The 20,114-nt window shown below is 48.9% G+C and overlaps 1 protein-coding gene across 1 annotated transcript in view; it reads left to right on the plus strand.

Moving 5' to 3' along the window:
- Positions 1–6,653: 6,653 nt before the first annotated feature.
- Positions 6,654–20,114, plus strand: part of DNAH17 (dynein axonemal heavy chain 17) — a 109,466-nt gene continuing 96,005 nt past the window's right edge. Inside the window, exons 1-10 of the mRNA XM_060082475.1 lie at positions 6,654–6,998; positions 8,163–8,356; positions 9,116–9,308; positions 9,488–9,587; positions 9,868–9,953; positions 10,157–10,282; positions 11,050–11,202; positions 11,326–11,415; positions 13,147–13,314; positions 13,723–13,839. Of these exons, the coding sequence (XP_059938458.1) occupies positions 6,654–6,998; positions 8,163–8,356; positions 9,116–9,308; positions 9,488–9,587; positions 9,868–9,953; positions 10,157–10,282; positions 11,050–11,202; positions 11,326–11,415; positions 13,147–13,314; positions 13,723–13,839 (1,572 nt within the window). The remainder of the gene's footprint in view (positions 6,999–8,162; positions 8,357–9,115; positions 9,309–9,487; positions 9,588–9,867; positions 9,954–10,156; positions 10,283–11,049; positions 11,203–11,325; positions 11,416–13,146; positions 13,315–13,722; positions 13,840–20,114) is intronic.

Raw genomic sequence — 20,114 nt, forward strand, 5'->3', positions numbered from 1 at the left:
TGAATAGTATCATGCCATCTGCATATAAGGACAGCTTTACCTCTTCCCTTCCAAGTTGAATACCTTTTATTTCTTTTTCTTGTCTGATTGCTATGTCTCAAACTTCTAATACTGTGTCGAAGAGAAGTGGTGAGAATGGGCATCCTTGTTCCAGATTTTAGCAGGAAGGCTTTCAGATTTTCACCATCGAGTATTATATTGGTTGTGGGTTTGTCATAAAAAGCTTTTATTATGTTGAGATATTGTCCCTCTATACCCACTTTGGTAAAAGTTTTTATCATGAATGGATGTTGAATTTTGTCAAATGCTTCTTCTGCATCTATTGAGATGATCATGTGGTTTTTGTCTTTTGTTGATGTGGTGTATTACATTGATTTTTGCGTATGTTGAGCCATCCTTGTGAACTTGGGATGAATCCTACTTGTTCAAGGTGTATGATCTTTTTTATGTGTTGTTGTATTCGGTTTGCTAATATTTTGCTGAGATTTTTTGCATCTATACTCATCAAAGATATTGGCCTATAATTTTCTTTTTTGGTGGTATCTTTGTCTGGTTTTGGTATCAGGGTGATGGTGGCTTCATAGAACGCTTTTGGGAGTGTTCCCTCCTCTTCAATCTTTTGGAAGAGTTTGAGAAGGATTAGTAAAGGTTCCTCTTTAAATGTTTGGTAGAATTCGCCTATGAAGCCATCTGGTCCTGGACTTTTGTTTGTAGGGAGTATTTTTGGTTACATATTCTATTTCATTTCTAGTGATTTGTCTGTTCAAATTATCTCTTGATTCAATTTTGGTGGGCTATATGTTTCCAGAAAGTTGTCCATTTCTTCTAGGTTGTCCAATTTGTTGGCCAATAATTGTTCATAATATTGTCTTTTTTTTCCCCCCAATATCGATTGATGTTTCTCCTCTTTCATTTCTTATTTTGTTTATTTGGGTTCTCTCTCTTTTCTTCTTGGTGAGCCTAGCCACAGGTTTGTCAATTTTGTGTATCCTTTCAAAGAACCAGCTCTTGGTTTTATTGCTTTTTTTTTCTATTTTTTAATCTCTATTTTGTTTCCTCTCTGATATTTATTATTTCCTTCCTTCTTCTGACTTTAAGTTTTGTTAAAAGTTTTTAATTTTGATGAGGCCTAATTTATCTTTTTCTTTGGTCACTTATGCTTTTGGTGTCATATATAAGAAACCATTGCTTCATTCAAGGTTATAAAGATCTACTCCTATGCTTTATGCTAAGAGTTTTATAATTTTAGCTCTTACATTTAGGTCTTTGATCCATTTTTTAGTTAATTTTTTAGGTGGTGTGAGGTGAGGGTCCAACTTCATTCCTTTGCATGTGTTCCAATACTATTTATTGAAAAGACTCTTCTTTCCCCAATTGAATTGTCTTTGTACCCTTGTCTAAAATCAGTTGCCCATAAATGTATGTGTTTATTTTTGGACTCATCAATTCTATTCCATTGATCTATCCTTATAGCAGCCACACTCAGTCTTAATTACCATAGCTTTCTAGTAAGTTTTTAAAATAATTTTTTACTGAAGTATAGTTAATTTTAAATGTTTCAGGTGTACAGCAAAGTGATTCAGTTATAGATACATATATCTATTCTTTTTCAAATTCTTTTCCATTATAGGTTATTACAAGATATTGAATATAGTTCCCTGTGCTATACAGTAGGTCCTTGTTGTTTATCTGGTTTTTTTGTCATAAATAGAAGATATTTATGTAAGTCTCATGATAACTACAAAGGAAAAACCTGTAGGAGTTACACAAAAGATTACAATAAACAAAGCATACTGCTACAAAAAGTCATCAAATCACAAAATAAATCAGTAAGATAAGAAGCAAGGAAAAAACAAAAAGAAGCAAGGAACAAAGGTTTAATAACACAATCAGAAAACAATCAAATGGCAGTAATAAGTCCTCACCTATCAATAATTACTTTTTTTTTGCATCGTTATTGGAGTATAATTGCTTTACAATGGTGTGTTAGTTTCTGTTTTATAACAAAGTGAATCAGTTATACATATACATATGTTCCCATATCTCTTCCCTCTTGCGTCTCCCTCCCTCCCACCCTCCCTATCCCACCCCTCTAGGTGGTCACAAAGCAACGAGCTGATCTCCCTGTGCTGTGTGGCTGCTTCCCACTAGCTATCTATTTTACGTTTGGTAGTGTATATATGTCCATGACACTCTCTCGCTTTGTCACAGCTTACCCTTCCCCCTCCCCATATCCTCAAGTCCATTCTCTAGTAGGTCTGTGTCTTTATTCCTGTCTTACCCCTAGGTTCTTCATGACATTTTTTTTTCTTAAATTCCATATATGTGTGTTAGCATACGGTATTTGTCTTTCTCTTTCTGACTTACTTCACTCTGTATGACAGACTCTAGGTCCATCCACCTCATTACAAATAGCTCAATTTCATTTCTTTTTATGGCTGAGTAATATTCCATTGTATATATGTGCCACATCTTCTTTATCCATTCATCTGTTGATGGACACTTAGGTTGTTTCCATCTCCGGGCTATTGTAAATAGAGCTGCAATGAAAATTTTGGTACATGACTCTTTTTGAATTATGGTTTTCTCAGTGTATATGCCCAGTAGTGGGATTGCTGGGTCATATGGTAGTTCTATTTGTAGTTTTTTAAGGAACCTCCATACTGTTCTCCATAGTGGCTGTACCAATTCACATTCCCACCAACGGTACAAGAGTGTTCCCTTTTCTCCACACCCTCTCCAGCATTTTTGGTTTCTAGATTTTTTGATGATGACCATTCTGAGTGGTGTGAGATGATATCTCATTGTAGTGGGGTTTTTTTTGGTTTTTTTTGTGGTACGCGGGCCTCTCACTGTTGTGGCCTCTCCCGTTGCGGAGCACAGGCCCCGGACATGCAGGCTCAGCGGCCACAGCTCACAGGCGTAGCAGCTCCGTGGCATCAGGCTCAGCGGCCATGGCTCATGGGCCTAGCTGCTCCGCGGCATGTGGGATCTTCCCGGACCGGGGCACGAACCCATGTCCCCTGCTTCGGCAGGCAGACTCTCAACCACTGCGCCACCAGGGAAGCCCCATCGTAGTTTTGATTTGCATTTCTCTAATGATTAATGATGTTGAGCTTTCTTTCATGTGTTTGTTGGCAGTCTGTATATCTTCTTTGGAGAAATGTCTGTTTAGGTCTTCTGCCCATTTTTGGATTGGGTTGTTTGTTTTTTTGTTATTGAGCTGCATGAGCTGCTTATAAATTTTGGAGATTAATCCTTTGTCAGTTGCTTCATTTGCAAATATTTTCTCCCATTCTGAGGGTTGTCTTTTGGTCTTGTTTATGGTTTCCTTTGCTGTGCAAAAGCTTTGAAGTTTCATTAGGTCCCATTTGTTTATCTTTGTTTTTATTTCCATTTCTCTAGGAGGTGGATCAGAAAGGATCTTGCTGTGATTTATGTCATAGAGTGTTCTGCCTATGTTTTCCTCTAAGAGTTTGATAGTTTCTGGCCTTACATTTAGGTCTTTAATCCATTTTGAGCTTATTTTTGTGTATGGTGTCAGGGAGTGATCTAATTTCATACTTTTACATATACCTGTCCAGTTTTCCCAGCACCACTTATTGAAGAGGTTGTCCTTTCTCCACTGTACATTCCTGCCTCCTTTATCAAAGATAAGATGACCATATGTGAGTGGGTTTATCTCTGGGCTTTCTATCCTGTTCCATTGATCTATATTTCTGTTTTTGTGGCAGTACCATACTGTATTGATGACTGTAGCTTTGTAGTATAGTCTGAAGTCAGGGAACCTGATTCCTCCAGCTCCATTTTTCGTTCTCAAGATTGCTTTGGCTATACAAATTGTGAAATTTGTATACAAATTTCATACAAATTGTGAATTTTTTTGTTCTAGTTCTGTGAAAAATGCCAGTGGTAGTTTGATAGGGATTGCACTGAATCTGTAGATTGCTTTGGGTAGTAGAGTCATTTTCACAATGTTGATTCTTCCAATCCAAGAACATGGTATATCTCTCCATCTATTTGTATCATCTTTAATTTCTTTCAGTGTCTTATAATTTTCTGCATACAGGTCTTTTGTCTCCTTAGGTAGGTTTATTCCTAGGTATTTTATTCTTTTTGTTGCAGTGGTAAATGGAAGTGTTTTCTTGATTTCACTTTCAGATTTTCATCATTAGTGTATAGGAATGCCAGAGATTTCTGTGCATTAATTTTGTATCCTGCTACTTTACCAAATTCATTGATTAGCTCTAGTAGTTTTCTGGTAGCATCTTAAGGATTCTCTATGTATAATATCATGTCACCTGCAAACAGTGACAGCTTTACTTCTTCTTTTCCGATTTGGATTCCTTTTATTTCCTTTTCTTCTCTGATTGCTGTGGCTAAAACTTCCAAAACTGTGTTGCATAAGAGTGGTGAGAGTGGGCAGCCTTGTCTTGTTCCTGATCTTAGTGGAAATGCTTTCAGTTTTTCACCATTGTTGTTTATCTGTTTTATATATAGTAATCTGTATCTGTTAATCCCAAATTCCAAACTTATCCCTCCCGCCTTTGGTAACCATAAGTTTGTTTTCTATGTCTGTGTGTCTATTTCTTGGTGTAAATAAGTTCATTTGCATCATTTTTTTTACATTCTACATACACGTGATATCATAATGATATTTGTCTTTGTCTGACTTCATTTAGTATGATCATCTCTAGGTCCATCCATGTTGCTGTAAATGGCATTACTTCATTCTTTTTTTATGGCTGAGTAATATTTCCTTGTATATATACCACATTCACCTGTCAATAGACATTTAGCTTGCTTCCATGTCTTGGCTATCATAAATAGTGCTGCTATGAACTGTAGTAAGTTTTGAAATTGAGAAGTTTTGAAATTGGGAAACTTTGCTGTTTTTTCAAGATTGTCTTGGCTTTTTTGGTCCCTCAGATTTCCCTAAGAAATTGAGGATCTGCTTTTCCATTTCTGCAGAAACACACCTGGGATTTTGACAGGTATTGTGTTGAATCTGTAGATCAATTTGAGGAGAATTGCCATCTTAACAATATTAAGTCTTCCATCCCATGAACATGGGATGTCTTTCAATTTATTTGTCTTTAATTTCTTTTAATGATGTTTTGTAGTTTTCAGTGTATAAATCTTGCCCTTCTTTTAAAATTTTATTCCTAAATATTTTATTCTTTTTGATGTTACTGTAAATGGAAATTGTTTTCTGAATTTCATTATCAGGTTGCAATGAGTATTATACTAAGGTAAGTCAGGGTGCTTGTTATAATGTCCATGTACCTCTAAAAAACAAAAGGTGTATAATAACCAAGATAATGGGGAGGGAATGAAACAAATCTAGAAGAAGGCAAGAAAGGAAAAGAAAGGGAATCTAGAAGAGGCAAGGCAGATAATAAGCACTTAATAAGACAGTAGTTTTAAACCCCAATATGTTAGTAATTTCATGTAATGAAAATGACCTAAATGTTCAAAGGCAAAGTTTGTTTAATCCAAGAGCCTTTCCACTGTGGTGGGTAATTGACGGTTGTTCATTTGCGGCACCACCACTGGTCACTCAGGTCCTGAGAAGGTTCTAGGTGTCCCAGTTCCCAGGAGACTTGCAGAAGTTCCGTGGCAGTTGGTGCCTGTCAAGGGAAGGGAGCCATTTCCTTTACTGATCTGGGAAAGAGCTGCCCATTGTTTGGCTCTGCTCACTACCTGAGAAGCCATTTGCTGTCAGCTGTGAGTGGCCATGAATTGTGTGAGGGGTGCTTGGAGGCAAAGCTGAGGAGGCTCCAGAGGACAGAGGTAGGACCCAGGCCCTGGTGGACAGAGGGGACCCATTACCCATCCTGGAAGGTGCTCTGTTCCCTGCTCGGGGCCGGTCAGGATTTGGGGCACCCCTTTAAATATTATGCCCACAGGGAATGCCTCATTTGGCCTGGCCCTTTGGAGCTTCAAGGGTGTCCCCCCAACTCTCCAGTTAACCCTGCCCCTATGGGTGAGCCACAAGGGATTCTCCCGGAGGAATGTGAGCAGCTTCTGTGGGGTCCATGGGCACATGATGGGGACTGGGGGGTGGGAGAGGTTGAAGGGCTGGGCAAAAGTTGGGGTACACTATGGCTGGGGTTAGGACAGGGAGAGTGTGATGAACCCCACACCTGCACATTGGGTCCACCCCCTCCTGTCTGAGTTTAGCCCATATTCTGGGGGTGTGATGTCACCTTCCTGGGATCTTTCAACCTGACCCTTTTGTTGCCTCATTTCACCTTTCCCCACCCCGTCACCTTCAGACTATCTTGCTATGATCCTTTCCTTTACTCCTTTTCCCCAGAGCCCATCTCAACCTTTCCCAGCCTATTAACTTCCTGGTCACAGTTAACACAAGCACACACCACTGCCGTGTGGCCCTGCTCCATGGTGATACCCACAGCGGGGCAGAGGGCAGCCGTCCAGCCAGAGCAGACAGACACAGCCCCCTGGTCCTCCCTCACCTGCAGCCCACCCACAGCTGAAAACAATATATGCACACTGACCCTTTCCTTTCTCGATTGGTTAGAACAGGGATTTCAGATGGTTCCAGGGACAGGCAGGAAATGGAGATTCCCCAGGAGACTGTGCTGTGTCTGTGTCTCTGTTCATTTAACAGGTGTTAAGTGAACTTCAAGATGACGAGTACACCAGACGTCAGGTTAGAGTATTTGGAGAGTGTCGCTTCCATCATCCTAAAGTTCAAGCCGGACCAGTGGAGTAAAATGGTCGGAGCAGAAGAGAACATGGGTTTGTTCACCGAATTCTTTGAGAAACCGGACGTCCTAGTTCTGGTGCTGACCCTCAACCCTGCCGGCATGATCGTACCATGCCTGGGCTTCCCGGCCTCCCTCAAGTCCAAAGGGATGTACTTCATCAAGAAGAAACCTGATAACATCAGCAAGGACAACTACAAGGACCGTCTGGTCTATGGGGACATAAGCCCCACTCCCGTGGACCAGCTGATTGCCATCGTGGAGGAGGTGGGTGCATCTGGGCCTTGCTGGGGCAGGGCAGAGGGCCTAGGAGAAGCAACACCTATTTCTCATACTTTGAGTGAGTGGCCTTGAGCGCTGCTACTCAGGGAGCAGGTCCAGGGGCCAGCAGCATCTGCATCACCTAGAAGGCGGTCAGGTATTTGAGAGCTCAGGCCCGGCTGCCCTGACCGCTCAGACAGATCAGCTTTCTAACATGGCCTCCAGCTGATGCTGTGCATGGGAAGGCTGAGTGGCCCTGGCCACCACCTGTCCTCTCTCGAAATCATTAGAACCTCCCTACTGCACTGGGGACATCCCTGCCTGTAGCCTCAGAAGGCATGGGCCATTTGAGATCCAGTAGATGGGTCTCCTAGTTCTGAGACTTCAAGCAAAGAAAGGGGACAAGCAGGTGCTGCTCTACGTATCTCTCCACTGTTGGCAGGCATGGCAGGTGCAGCTCCCTCTGGAGAGTCAGACCAGCCAGAGTTCCAGTGACTTAGCCTTCCTAGTCATCGTTCTCTTCATCTGTGAGATGGGGCCGTGCGTCCCTGCCTTGCGCAGACTCAGGCCACAGGGGGCGCTCAGCCAGGACCCAGGCCAGCCTCCTCTCACATCCACCGAGGCAGCTGGCATGGCCCAAAGCTGGAGCACACGGGTGTTTGTCATTCTCTGCTCGGGCTGCCCTAACAAAGCACCACAATCTGGAGGCTGCAAGTCCCAGATCAAGGTGTGAGCTGGGCTGGTTCCTTCTGAGGCCTCTCTCCTTGGCGTGTGGATGGCCGACTTCACACAGCCTTGAGTCTTCATGTGGCCTTCCCTCTGTGCGTGTCTGTGTCCTCATCACGGTCAAATTGGGTTAGGGCCCCCCTTAATCACCTCTCGAAAGGCCCTCTCTCCAAATACAGTCACATCTGGAGGTGCTGGGGCTCCCACGTGTGAACCGGGGGCGGGGGCACAATTCAGCCTATAGCAGCACTCTGAGGCAGTGCGAAATGTTTGCTTTCAGCCAGGAGTGTGTGCTCTTGGGGTTTCCCTTCATGGAGATGGCACAGGGGCTGGGCTGTCGTCACTGGCCTCAGCACCTCGACTGGCCCCACCTCCTTCTGCAATGGGAGAAGGGCTCTGTTCCCCCCAGGACCCGGGCACTGAGGACCCTGCTTCTCCTTTCAGGTCCTCTATTCCCTGTTAAACCAAAGCGAAAACATGAGCGGATGGCCCCGCGTGGTCTCAGAGGACATCATGAAGCAAGTCCACAAGCTGAAGAACGAGATGTGTGTGATGGGCGGCAAGATCAAGGGGAAGACGCTGCTGCCCACCCCGGAGCACCTGGGCAGCCTGGATGGCACCCTTGAGTCCATGGAGAGGTAGGGACCCAGCCGAGGAGCTGGCTGGAAGGAGGGGCATCTGGTCCCCGACCACCAAGGATAAACCGTCTCACCGAAAACTTGTTTCGGAGCTGATGAAACCAAGGAGGGCAGGATGGTTCCTTTAGGTGCTGAGTCTGAGATCGAAGGCACAAGGTCAGAACAGGACAAGACACTGGAGCCCCCGAGACTCCAGCTCTGGCAACTGCTGGACACCTGTATTCCAGCCCCTCCTCCATCAGACACAAGAACTAGGCCAAGCACGTCACATTGTCACATGTCACACAGGAAAGGGGATACCCAGCTTTAGGACATGGGTACTGAGGGACAGTGAGGGGCATGGAAGGGATTTTCAGCAGGTGGAGGCTGGGCTTCTAAATCGAGGCTGTGGCATCCCATCGGCCCACAGAAGCATGAGGACTCCGAGGTGTCGCCTTGCACCTGCCTGAGCACCATTTGCACCCGCCTAGTGTGTGCGACGCTTGAAGCAAGTCACAGTGACAGTGTGTTCCCTTACTCCCATCAGAGGGCGACCGCTCCTGCAGGGCTTATCACCTGGCAGGTCCTCTGGGCCCCCAGCACGTGCCCCAGGGTGACCCCCATCAGAATTGCTGGAGGAGCCGTCATGAACGTGGATTTTGTTCCAGAGCTGGCCCTCCTCATCCTCTTTCTTGGGGGCACTGGCATCCCTGGCAACACCCAGTGTTGGCGCAGGGTCTCTCCTGGCTGACAGCCTCTCCCCCCGACTCTGCCCGGCAGGATCCCCTCCTCCCTGGACAACTCGCTGCTGCACGCCATCGAGACCATCATCATCGACTGGTCCCACCAGATCCGGGATGTGCTAAGCAGAGACTCAGCCCAGGCCCTGCTGGACGGGCTGCACCCACTGCCCCGAGTCGAGTTTGAGTTCTGGGACGCCCGGCTGATGAATCTCAAGTGCATCCATGAGCAGGTGACGCCTGTTCTGCCCCTGGTGACCGGGCGCCCACTGGAGTCCTGAGCGCCCAGCCTCCCCAAGGGGACCCCTGCGGGGACCCGGGTAACCCACGTAGATCCCTCAGCACCAGCGATGGGGTCAGGCAGCCCTGTCTAGAATCTGTTGAAAGGCTAACTTTCTTCTTTCCTTCTCAGCTCAACAGGCCCAAAGTGAACAAAATCTTCGAGATCCTGGAAAAAGCCAAAAGCTGCTACTGGCCAGCCCTGCAAAATGTGTATACGAATGTCACTGAGGGTAAGCGGGTGGCCCTATGAGAACACCTCCCCGCTCCAAAAGGAAGGTATCAGCCCCTCCTGGGAGGGGCTGGGCAGGCCCCTTGCTGACCCTGGGGTGGAGGCGCCTTCCACCTCCCCCATCAGCAGCTTCCTTGGACCCTGCCTTTTGAGGAAGACCCATTCGTGAGGCAGTGGGTGTCCATAAACACACAGAGCTGCCTGTCACCATTTCTGACCATCGGGAGTGGGGTCCGGCTTCCGCTCCCCTGTGGATGAGCCCCTGTTCCTGTTTGGGGCAGGCCTGAAGGAAGCCAATGATATAGTTCTGTATCTGAAGCCTCTGCGGATCTTGTTGGAGGAGATGGAACAGGCTGACTTCACGATGGTATGTTAGCAAGAGAAAGGTCACTGGGCAGGGGCTGGGCTTGTGTCTTGGGGGAGCAGGGGCCGCGGGCTTCCTGGCTGTGGTCGGGCACGAGGACCTGGCGAGTGCCTCTTCCTTCCCCTTGGGGGTCCCCTCCTGGAGCCGTGGGGAGGGGCGTGCTGAGGTGCTGAGACAAAGCGCCCACCCGGCCCGTCTCTCCCCAGCTCCCGACCTTCATCGCCAAGGTGCTGTATACCATCTGCTCCATCTGGGCCACGTCCGAGCACTACAACACGCCCTCCAGGGTCCTCGTCATCCTGCAGGAGTTCTGCAACCAGCTCATCGAGATGGTAGCCCCCCGGCCCTGGCCACCTTCCCTGTCTCCTGATTGGTGCCCCACCATCCTGCCCCGTGTTCCCCAGCAGTTTAAAAACAGGCAGAGATGCTGGTGCAGGGATTTATAGGCTCCGGGCTAAGGCTGGGCCCTCTGGGTGGCCACCCAGGGTTCTCCCAAGACCTGGACAGTGCCAGCCCAACCTGTCCCATGCCGGGAGTGGGGAGGAAAGAAAGTGGGGGCGGCCCACTGAATCCCGGCACCCCAAGACTCAGCCGGGGGCTTTGTAGGGTTTATCTGCTCCGACACCAAGCCTCCTCCCGTCTCCCTCAACACCGATTCCCTTTCCTTCTTCCATTTCACAAGCACAGGTTGCACAGCCTCCAAGGTGTGAGTTGCAGCCTTGCCCCTCTGGGCTGCCTGCGTGTGTTAGAATCATGCTCGCAGCCCTGTCTGTAGGCCCAGAGGGACCTAGTGGCCCAGGATCCCGCAGCCGTAGCAGGACTGCGTTTCTGGACCCCTAGAGGGCCCCTAGTCATCTGCCATCAAAATCTGGTTGTGCTGTGGCCTCAGCCCGGGGTGAGGGTCCCGGTGAGAGAAACAGCTCGGGCACCTGCAAATGCCCCGCAGTCAGCGGATGGGCTGGGACAGCGGATGTGTCAGAAGAAGTGGCCCAGGGGCCTGGGGTGGGTCATTCTAACCAGTGAAACAGATGTGGACAGTGCACCTGTATGTCACCCCTCCGGCTGGTCCAAACTTGGGGACACCTTCCTTTCTGCCCAGACTCGGACCTACCTGAGTCCCGACGAGGTGCTGAAAGGCCTGCAGGGTGAAACTGAGGAGGTGCTGAGCAGCATCTCTCTGTCTGTGAGCATCCTAAAGGAACTGTACCGAGCCTACGAATTCTGCTGCACAAACATGAAGCTTTTCTTTAAGGTACGGCCTGGTTGTAGAAAGTGAACCAGCGGAAAGAGGTCAGGGTGATGTTGGCCCCGGCGTTGGACCCCATGGACATGTCGGAGGCAAATGCAGCCTTTTCTCTCTCTCTCTCCCCCCTAGAAAGACAAGGAGCCGGTGCCTTGGGAATTCCCTTCTTCCCTTGCCTTTTCCAGAATAAATTCCTTTTTCCACCGCGTCCAGACCATCGAGGTAAAGGTGGAATTTGGCTCACCTCCCCCTGCACCACTCCGGCTGCCCTCACCTTAGGAGAGCTGTGTCTTCTGTCCTTATCTCGCTTGCAAGTAGGCTGCCATTAGGGAAATAAAAGTCACACCCAAATGTCTGCGTCATGGGGAAACCGAGTCCCTGCGCCACCTCTGCCAGGCCCGGAGCTGTTAGCCCAGAACAAAGCGACCCATTTTGCTTGCTTTTCCCCTTTCTCCTGCTTTCTGTCTATGAGCAGGTTCATGACAAGGTCAGTGACCCTGGTCAGGAAGCCTGCAGGCCAAGGGAGAGAGTTAGTGGGACTAAGTTAGCCCAAGTGAAGATCTAAGAAGGACCCTATTTGGATACATGGAATGACACATGGCAACTTAAAATTTTTTTTTAAGTTTCAAAATGGTTTCCCCTGGGGAGAAGAGGTGAGGGGTGAAGGCATGGGTAGGGCAAAAAAGTTTTCCTTTTTGTTTTGTAATCTTTATGTTCTTTTTTTTTTTTTTTAACTTTGTGCACATTACATCCTTTAAAAAAAAAAAAAAGGCGGGGAACCATTCATTCACTGGACAGTGATTTTATGATGGGTGCCATCAACAATGGCTCCAGGAAGGCATGTCTAGTTCTCATCTACACCCTCTGGAAGGCAAAGCAGGAAGGCCCCTTAAGACTCCCAAATTCCCATCATGGAGTGTTTCTTCATGACTGAAGGCTCGAGCCCAAGAACTGGAAGGTCCCAGCCAAGTTTCTGGCCAAGTAGCCACTGGTTCCTACATTACAGATTGTGAATCAGGATGATGCTTCTAGGAAAAGGGGCTTTTGGGGGTGGGGGAAATGGCCGTGCCAGCCACCCCCTGCCTGAGGGCTGTGCCACCCATGCCGCCCTCCTTGGGTGTAAGGGCCCCAGAGCTCAGGGCATGAGGATGCTGTTACTTTGCGTTAGGTTTGCTTGGGTTATAGCTGGATACATCTTGGACATCTGGGGGGGAAGTGGCGTCAACCTCGGCACTGACTTAGGGGAGGGACACGAGTACCCTACAAGCATCTTCCGTCTAACCAGCAACAGGCACTGGGTCAGGCACCTGGGGGCTGCTTGTCATCCTCAAGAAGCCTTTGGGGGTCTCAAGCGGGGAATAAGAGCTACACACAGAAGCGTTAGATAACGTGATAGAACTGAATGGAGTTAAATGCCAAAAGGAAGAGCACAGATAGCAATTGGGGATTCTGGAAAAGAAGGCACCACCATGGGCTAAAATAGTTGGGACAGCTTCCAGGAGAAGGCGAGGTGAGATCCACACCTCGGAGGGAGTGAGGGAGTGGGATTTACACGCAAACATCCATCAGGCACCCTGTACGTGAGGCCATCAGGAACCACCGCGTGCCTTTCCAACTGCTTCATCCCACAGCTGAGGAAGTGGGGCCCTGGTAAAGTGTGATTTATTTAGAGGCACATTTCGCCCAGTGTTCGGTCAGGACAAGAGCCCGGCCTTCACCTCTTCCTCCTCCACGATCACAGCTTGGAGATGACTCATGGGACCCTTCCTTCCGTCTCCTCTTTGCTACAGCAACAGCTTTAGAGAACATTAACACCAATCCACAGAGGGCCCCTTCAGACTGCCGTGTGGCCCCGGGGCTCCTCCCTGCCGGGGTCAGAGCTGGATGAGTGACTGAACCGTTGGCATAGTTAGGAAGATGAACTGACGAGTGTGCTGGGGTTTCCTCCACCAGGATCTTTATAAAACAGCCATCGAGTTTCTGAAGCTGGAGAAAATTGAGCTCGGGGGCGTGAGGGGCAACATCCTCGGAAGCCAGGTGACTCAGATCTTTGATGAGGTCTTTGAGCTGGTGAAGGTTTTTGCCGACTGCAAATACGACCCCTTGGACCCCGGAGATTCGGTAAGTCGGGGGCCTTGGCAGGATGGATGGCAAATGCCCCGAGAGTGGGAAGGCACACGGAGGGAGCACGTGTGGCAGAGAAAAAATGGCGCAAAAGATCTGCCCCGGGACTTCCCTGGTGGTCCAGTGGTTAGGACTCTGTGCTGCCAACACAGGGGGCGAGGGTTCGATCCCTAGTCGGGGGACTAAGATTCCACATGCCGCATGGCAAGGCCGAAAGATAAAACAAACAAACACCAAAAAACTCTGCCTGTGGAGCAGCCTCCAAGACGGTGAGCTTGCTCACCCCAGATGTAACCTGAATCCTGCTGAGGGGGTGGGGGGTGTCTATGGGTATAAGAGTGAGCCCACCCCCCTGCTTTGCATGCTGGTTATGGTTACAAGGTTGGTGTTTTAATTCGCTTTCAGAGTTTTGATGACGATTACGCTGATTTTGAGACCAAAATTCAAGATCTGGATAGGAGGCTGGCCACCATCTTTTGCCAGGGGTTTGACGACTGCAGTTCTATTGAGTCCTGTGCAAAGGTAGGATGGGCGGGGACTCTGCATCGACTGAGAGTTTGTCACAGCAGCACCGCGATGCCCAGAACGATTGTAGCGATGGTCTAATCATGCAGCCTCATTCATAGGTGAAGAGCTAGGCCCAGAGAAGCCCAGGGACCTTTCTCAGGGCCTTAGAGTAAGTCAGCAATCATCACCTTGAGTAGCACTGCCACACCTTAGAGTAAGAGAGGAAAGTGAACACGAGGTGATTATTTTACTGAGTCCTGTTGTGCTCCACTTATCCTTATATGATTCAGTTCCCCCACTACTTATAAGGAACAGAAGTTAGAGACAGGCAAAGTTGCTATAAAAATAAAACACATCCACATTTTGAGCCACTGAGCCACACTGACACTTTCTTCAACATTTGAGACCCAAGAAATAAACACAGTATCATTACGGGGGGCCGTCTCTAGGTGGTGGGGTGATGGCTAATATGTGTCTGTCTTCTGTGTACTTTTCTACAGTTTCCGAGTTGTGTGCACGAAGTGTGTAGTACTTTTACAGTTAGAAAAAAACAATGATGTTATAAAAACATTTTAAAAATAGATTGCAGAAAAGCACTAAAACCCCTAGAGAGTGTCAACTTGAAAGAGAAACGTAAATGTCCAATACAGACGTAGGTTGTTGGTTTAGCCTCTCAGATAATCAGGAGAGTGCAAGTTAAACCAGCAAGGTGCCTATTGTTATGGGTCAAGCTGGCTGGAATTGTGAGGAGCTAGACACTTGTCCCCACTGCTGGTTGGCGCACCCCTCCCCGAGGATCCCTCAACAGCAGGCACATTGGGGGGCATGGAGACGGGCCCCTGGACCTGCTCGGTCCAAGCTCACAAGGCAGCCAACATTCAGTGCCAACACACCAGTGCCAGTTCACCAACTTGCAGGCAGAACACTCAACACCAAGCACATCCTGTCTCTGCAGACAGACCTCTTTCCCGAGGGCACGCTCACCCTGCTATTCCCAGGGTGGTTTTGAAACAAAGTCTAGCATTTCAGAGACCCCCCCCCACTTCTATCCCAGGCAAACCAGGACCCTCACCAAGCAGTCAGGAGGGGCTAAATAAGCGTGGGTGAGAACAGAGTCTGTGTGGTAATCAGATGTTTCGCAGCATCAGCCTGTGTTACCTTTCCACTGTTGCCATAACAGATTACCGCAAGGGAAGCCAGCTAATTTAAATAGTAAACTCAGAAGAACATAACGAACAGAGTAAATTTGCAGACCCCTTACTCAAACTAGCAGTGCTCAGAAGTCAAGCAGACATGGTGATTCTAGGACTTTCCAGTGTTTTGCATACATCACCGTCTCATCAAATAATTCAGAACTCGGGCATTTACACCCATTCGTCAGGGTCACGAACAGATGGCTTGGGCTGCAGAGATCACTGGTGGGTTTCTCCTGGCTCACGTGGGACTCTTGAGATATAGTTCACATAGCCTACAATCCACCTGTTTAAGGTGTACAGTTAAATGGTTTTTAGTGCATTTAGAGTTGTACAGCCATCCACAATCAATTTTAGAACATTTTCATCACCCCCAGTCATTCCCCATTTCTCCCCGACCTCCCCAATCTTAGACCATCACTAATCTACTCTGTGTCTCTAGATTTGCCTATTCTCACATGGCACTTCTCTAAAACCTTGAATTAGTCACCAATTTTTAAAAATTGAGAGAGTGCACATAAAAATCCAGGTTTTCACTCTCTCTTGGAAAAACAGATCTGACCCCACGGGACACACAGTCCCTCATGGTAACAAGTGGCTGCAGGGAAGGAGCTGTTCCTCACGATAGACAGCACGTCAGTGCTTCAGTTTGCCCCACTCCTCACCACTCCTTATTGTCCTAGCCCAGCATTCGTCATGCCTTTATGTGACCTGCCTTCCCCTATGATTGAGGCGGGGGGACCTCTGCAGGATGTAGTGTGTGTAGCTACAACTCATCTGGACAATAGCTGTTGAGTATTTAAGTGGGCAATATATGTATATGCTTGGGCAGCTTTTTTATTTCTCTGTCTAGTTTTATGCGTGTTTATCATCCATGACTCTCTACAGGTCAGAATTGTCTCTTCCCCTCACTTTGCAGGCCTCTGGGTTGCTGCCAGTAATGCAATGCCTGGAGGAGATGACCGATAATGAGCACATTACCTCATTTAATTCTCACAAAACCCAAGCTCTTTGCTAAATTCATTACCTACATTGTCTATCCCATTTTACCAGCTCAGACAGGTCAAGAAAGCTACTCAAGGTCACAGGGCTAGCCAGCAAGTAGGGAAACCAGTGCTCCAAACCAGCTCCAAGGTTCACGGCTGGCAGGATCCCTGTTCTAAACCACTCGTTTGGACGGGCTCCCGTGGCCGGGAAGGCAGTCGGGTTGGCCTAGGTAGCATAGGGCAGTGGCCGCTCTTCCAGAGGATGCTGGGACTGGGGTTGAGTTGGGGACCCAGGAAGCCCGCCACCCCTGAGCACAAAGATCTCTCTCATGCCAATGCCAGGCTGTCCTTTGTTAGATTCTTTCAAAAAATGCAAATGCTTGGGGATTTGAAGCTCTTCAAATGTAATGATCAATTAAGTCTTGGATGGAGTTGGTGCTCCAGGCAAAATATCAGTGAATGCAAATTAATACAGTGCCCCCATGCTGTTCCCTTCTGTGGAGCACCTTCCCCCGGAGCTGCCTCAGGCGCCTCTTTGGAGAGGCCTCCCTCACTTCCTCCTCCAGGCAGGAGCCCTCCCCTTACTCCGTGCTCCCCTCGCTGCCATCGCAACACTGACCTGCTCGGTTTTTCTTCTTCGTGCTTGCCTGACCCCCCCACCCCCGCCGCCGCCCCGGCATCTGTGGTGTATTGATCTCTATGAGTTTGTCGTCTTCCGAACTAGAATATAAACTCCCTGAGGGCAGGCGCTTGGTTTGGGTTGACTCAGAACCGAGCCTAGCACACAGCAGGTGCTTTGGAGCTTTCCCCTTGGGGGGAACTGGCCCCAACCGAGGAAGTGGAGCTGTTACCACTACTCACTCCCAGGGAAGACCTTAGGCAGAACCGAGAGGCTCTTACCCCCAGGGCTACCCAAGTGCAGAGAGTCCCAAGTAGGGTTTGCAGCCAGTGCTTTAATGTGGAAACACCAGGTCCTTCCCTATGGTGGGGTCTCTGAGAATTAAGACGATGCTGGAGCTGACGGACCGGGGTGCCAGGCGGTTAGTCCCTCTTGCCTCCTGTGCGGATAGAACCAGGAGAAGCACCCCAAGACCTTCTTCTGGCTGGGTGCCACGTTGCACTCTCTTCCAGTGATGGGGAAGGAGGTGGGTTGATGTATCCAAACCAAGACGCCTATTCCCCTCGCGATCGAGGGACCGTAGGTCCCCCCTCGGAGGGGAGGAGCTGGTCCAGGAGGAACTCCGGGTGGCACCTGAGGGACTGAAGTCCACCCCGAGGTGCTCAAACTGGCAAACGCCCCTGTTCTACCCCCGGGCGTTCTGGTGGGGAACTTCCCCGCTCCTGCTGTGGCCTAAATGGGCTTCTGCACTCCACAAGGTGAAGTCCGCTTCTAACGTGTAACTCTATGTCTGTGCTAGATTAGAAAGGAAATAAGGCAGAACACTCTTGTGAACCATTCCCGTCTCCGTCTGCTCATCTTCCTCTCTGCACCGAAGAACATTTCCTTCCCCCTTGACAACCCTGTGCTCTAATTAGGACAGGCCCTTGGGGTCCCCTCCCTGCCGTCCCCTTGATCCCCTGCATGTTCCCAAGCTGTCTGGATGCTCTTTCTCACTGTCAGTAATTCACACGCAGCCGGGAAAGTTCTAGAGCAATTTTCCACATGAACTCCTCCTGGCAGAAAATGAAATTAACCTCCTTCCTTAGAAGCCAGAGGCCAAAAAACATGTAAACGTGAAATAAAAGGAAGAGGAGTGGGAAGGAAAAAAAGTCAAGAGGGTCAGCAACCTATAAGAGGAACATGTTTTTCCCACCTGTTATATGTCAGTTTTCAAAGAAAGGACGCTGGTGACCTAGTATGTCAGGAGCCTCTCCGCAGGTATCGGTGCTTAGCAACTCGGAGTTGCAGGGTCTTCCCGGGAGTCCGTGGCTGTTCCATCTGACTTTCAGGGACCTGAAAATCTTTCCTCCTTTCTCTGCAGCCATTATTCCACTGTTTCCCCAAAAGGCCATTTTTAGGGACAGTGGTCTTAGTTTTCGTACCAAAAACTAGGACAAATCTGAGACTTGGGTGCAGCCATTCCAGGCACCAAGGGCTGCAGCCCATATCCCAGAGAAAATAGGGCCGTGTGGTCTGAGCCCTGATGAATCCTTCCCGTCTGTCTCCTCTGCCGCGGGCACCCCCAGGCTCAGGTACTCCTTCCCTGGTGACCTCAGGCTGGCACAGCCTCTCTCTCCAGGCTGCAGTAAGGGCCCCTCCCTCACCGCTCAGGCTCAGCCCCCGCCTGCGCAGCCCCTGAGGCCTCCCTGGGCACCCACCGCTGTGAGAGGATCTTTTAAGAAACTCTCCTCTATGGCCCAATTTGAGCCATCCTCCGATTCCAGCCAAGACTCTAACTGAAACACCCAGGTAACTCCACCTTATTCTCTTCTACTAAGCTTTTCTTTTCTTTTCTTTTCTTTTTAACAATTGCCAGCGTGTAGCATCCGCAGACCACAGGGTGATGAGCTCATTACTTGCAACGTGCTAGGGCATGTTTATGGTTACCTCCCTCAGATATGTGAAGTGATGTCCCCCACTGGAGTAACCAGGTCAGGGCTCTCGGGCTGACAGGCCATGGAAATGACACATTGAAGGGGACCTGGGCTGTCCCGGCTCCTGGGGGAATCAGGCAGCCCATGCTTGAACCCCTGGTGTCACAGCCTGGGAACGTGCCAAGCTCTCCCTGTAATTTACTCAAACCTCCAGCAGCTGAGCTCTCCCGGTCAGCGCTTCCTGCTCTCAACACCTCTGCACGATGTATGGGCCCTGTCCCCGCTGCCACCTCCACCTGGTCAGCCCAAGGCTAAACGCGGGCCCCCAGGCGCTGGGACAGTCTCTCCTCTGGAGCCTTCAGGGTAGCGCAGCCCTGTCCACCTTGATGGTGGACTTGTTGCCTCCAGGCTGTGAGAGAATAAATTCAGCCGTTGAAGCTGCCCAGTTCATGGTGCTGTCATGACAGCCCCCGGACGCTCCTACAGACCCTTCCCCACACCCAGCACTTGGCGACTTTAGTGGTTTGGGGACCCCACGTGGTTAAGATTGGCCTCCCTCTCACCTAGTTTGTTCCTGTTTTCCCCAGAGCATTTTTCAGAGCAAAACAAACTTCCCCATGGCAGCTTTTCTTGCCTGGGTGGGTCCTTGAGAATCAGTGCTCTTCCTAAAAGGAGTAATTCTCATGACTAAGATATTTCTCCGAAGGGAGAGTGGAGCACTGACACGTATACATCACCGAGTGTAAAACAGACGGCTAGTGGGAAGCAGCCGCATAGCACGGGGAGATCAGCTCGGGGCTCTGTGACCACCTAGAGGGGTGGGATAGGGAGGGTGGGAGGGAGGGAAACGCCAAGAGGGAGGGGATATGGGGATATATGTATATGTATAGCTGATTCACTTTGTTATAAAGCAGAAACTAACGCACCGTTGTAAAGCAATTATACTCCAGGAAAGATGTTTAAAAAAAAAATACAGAGGGCTTCCCAGGTGGCGCAGTGGTTGAGAGTCCGCCTGCCTATGCAGGGGACGCGGGTTCGTTCCCTGGTCTGGGAAGATCCCACATGCCGCTGAGCGGCTGGGCCCGTGAGCCATGGCCGCTGAGCCTGCGCGTCCGGAGCCTGTGCTCCGCAACGGGAGAGGCCACAACAGTGAGAGGCCCGCGTACCACAAAACAAAAACAAAAACAAACAAAAAGAAATTCAGAAAAAAAAAAAAAAGACATTTCTCCATCCAGTTACTTACGCTCCATCCAGCGTAAGCCCTGGTTATATAAGTGCAGTATTGTGGCTGCGTTTTCTTCTTTTTTTTTTTTTCAATTTTTGAAATGGTATTTCTTAAATGTTTAAATCTTCTTTGCCCAAACCCTGATTTCTCCTGGGCCCAGAATAAAATTTTCCAGACCTTGGACCTAGTTTGTACTCTTGGTTTATCAGCTAAGTATGTAGGGGACCCAGCGTACATCAACGTGGAAATCATTGAGGCGCCCGGTTAGCCAGTTGCCACACAGAGGAAAGCTTCTTTGTCTGGAAGGCGTGTAGCTTCCTGCTCCTGAAGCTGGGCTGCACATGTCGTCCC

The sequence above is a fragment of the Mesoplodon densirostris genome, chromosome 18 (assembly GCF_025265405.1).
Source record: "Mesoplodon densirostris isolate mMesDen1 chromosome 18, mMesDen1 primary haplotype, whole genome shotgun sequence".
NCBI classification, from domain to species: Eukaryota; Metazoa; Chordata; class Mammalia; order Artiodactyla; family Ziphiidae; genus Mesoplodon; species Mesoplodon densirostris.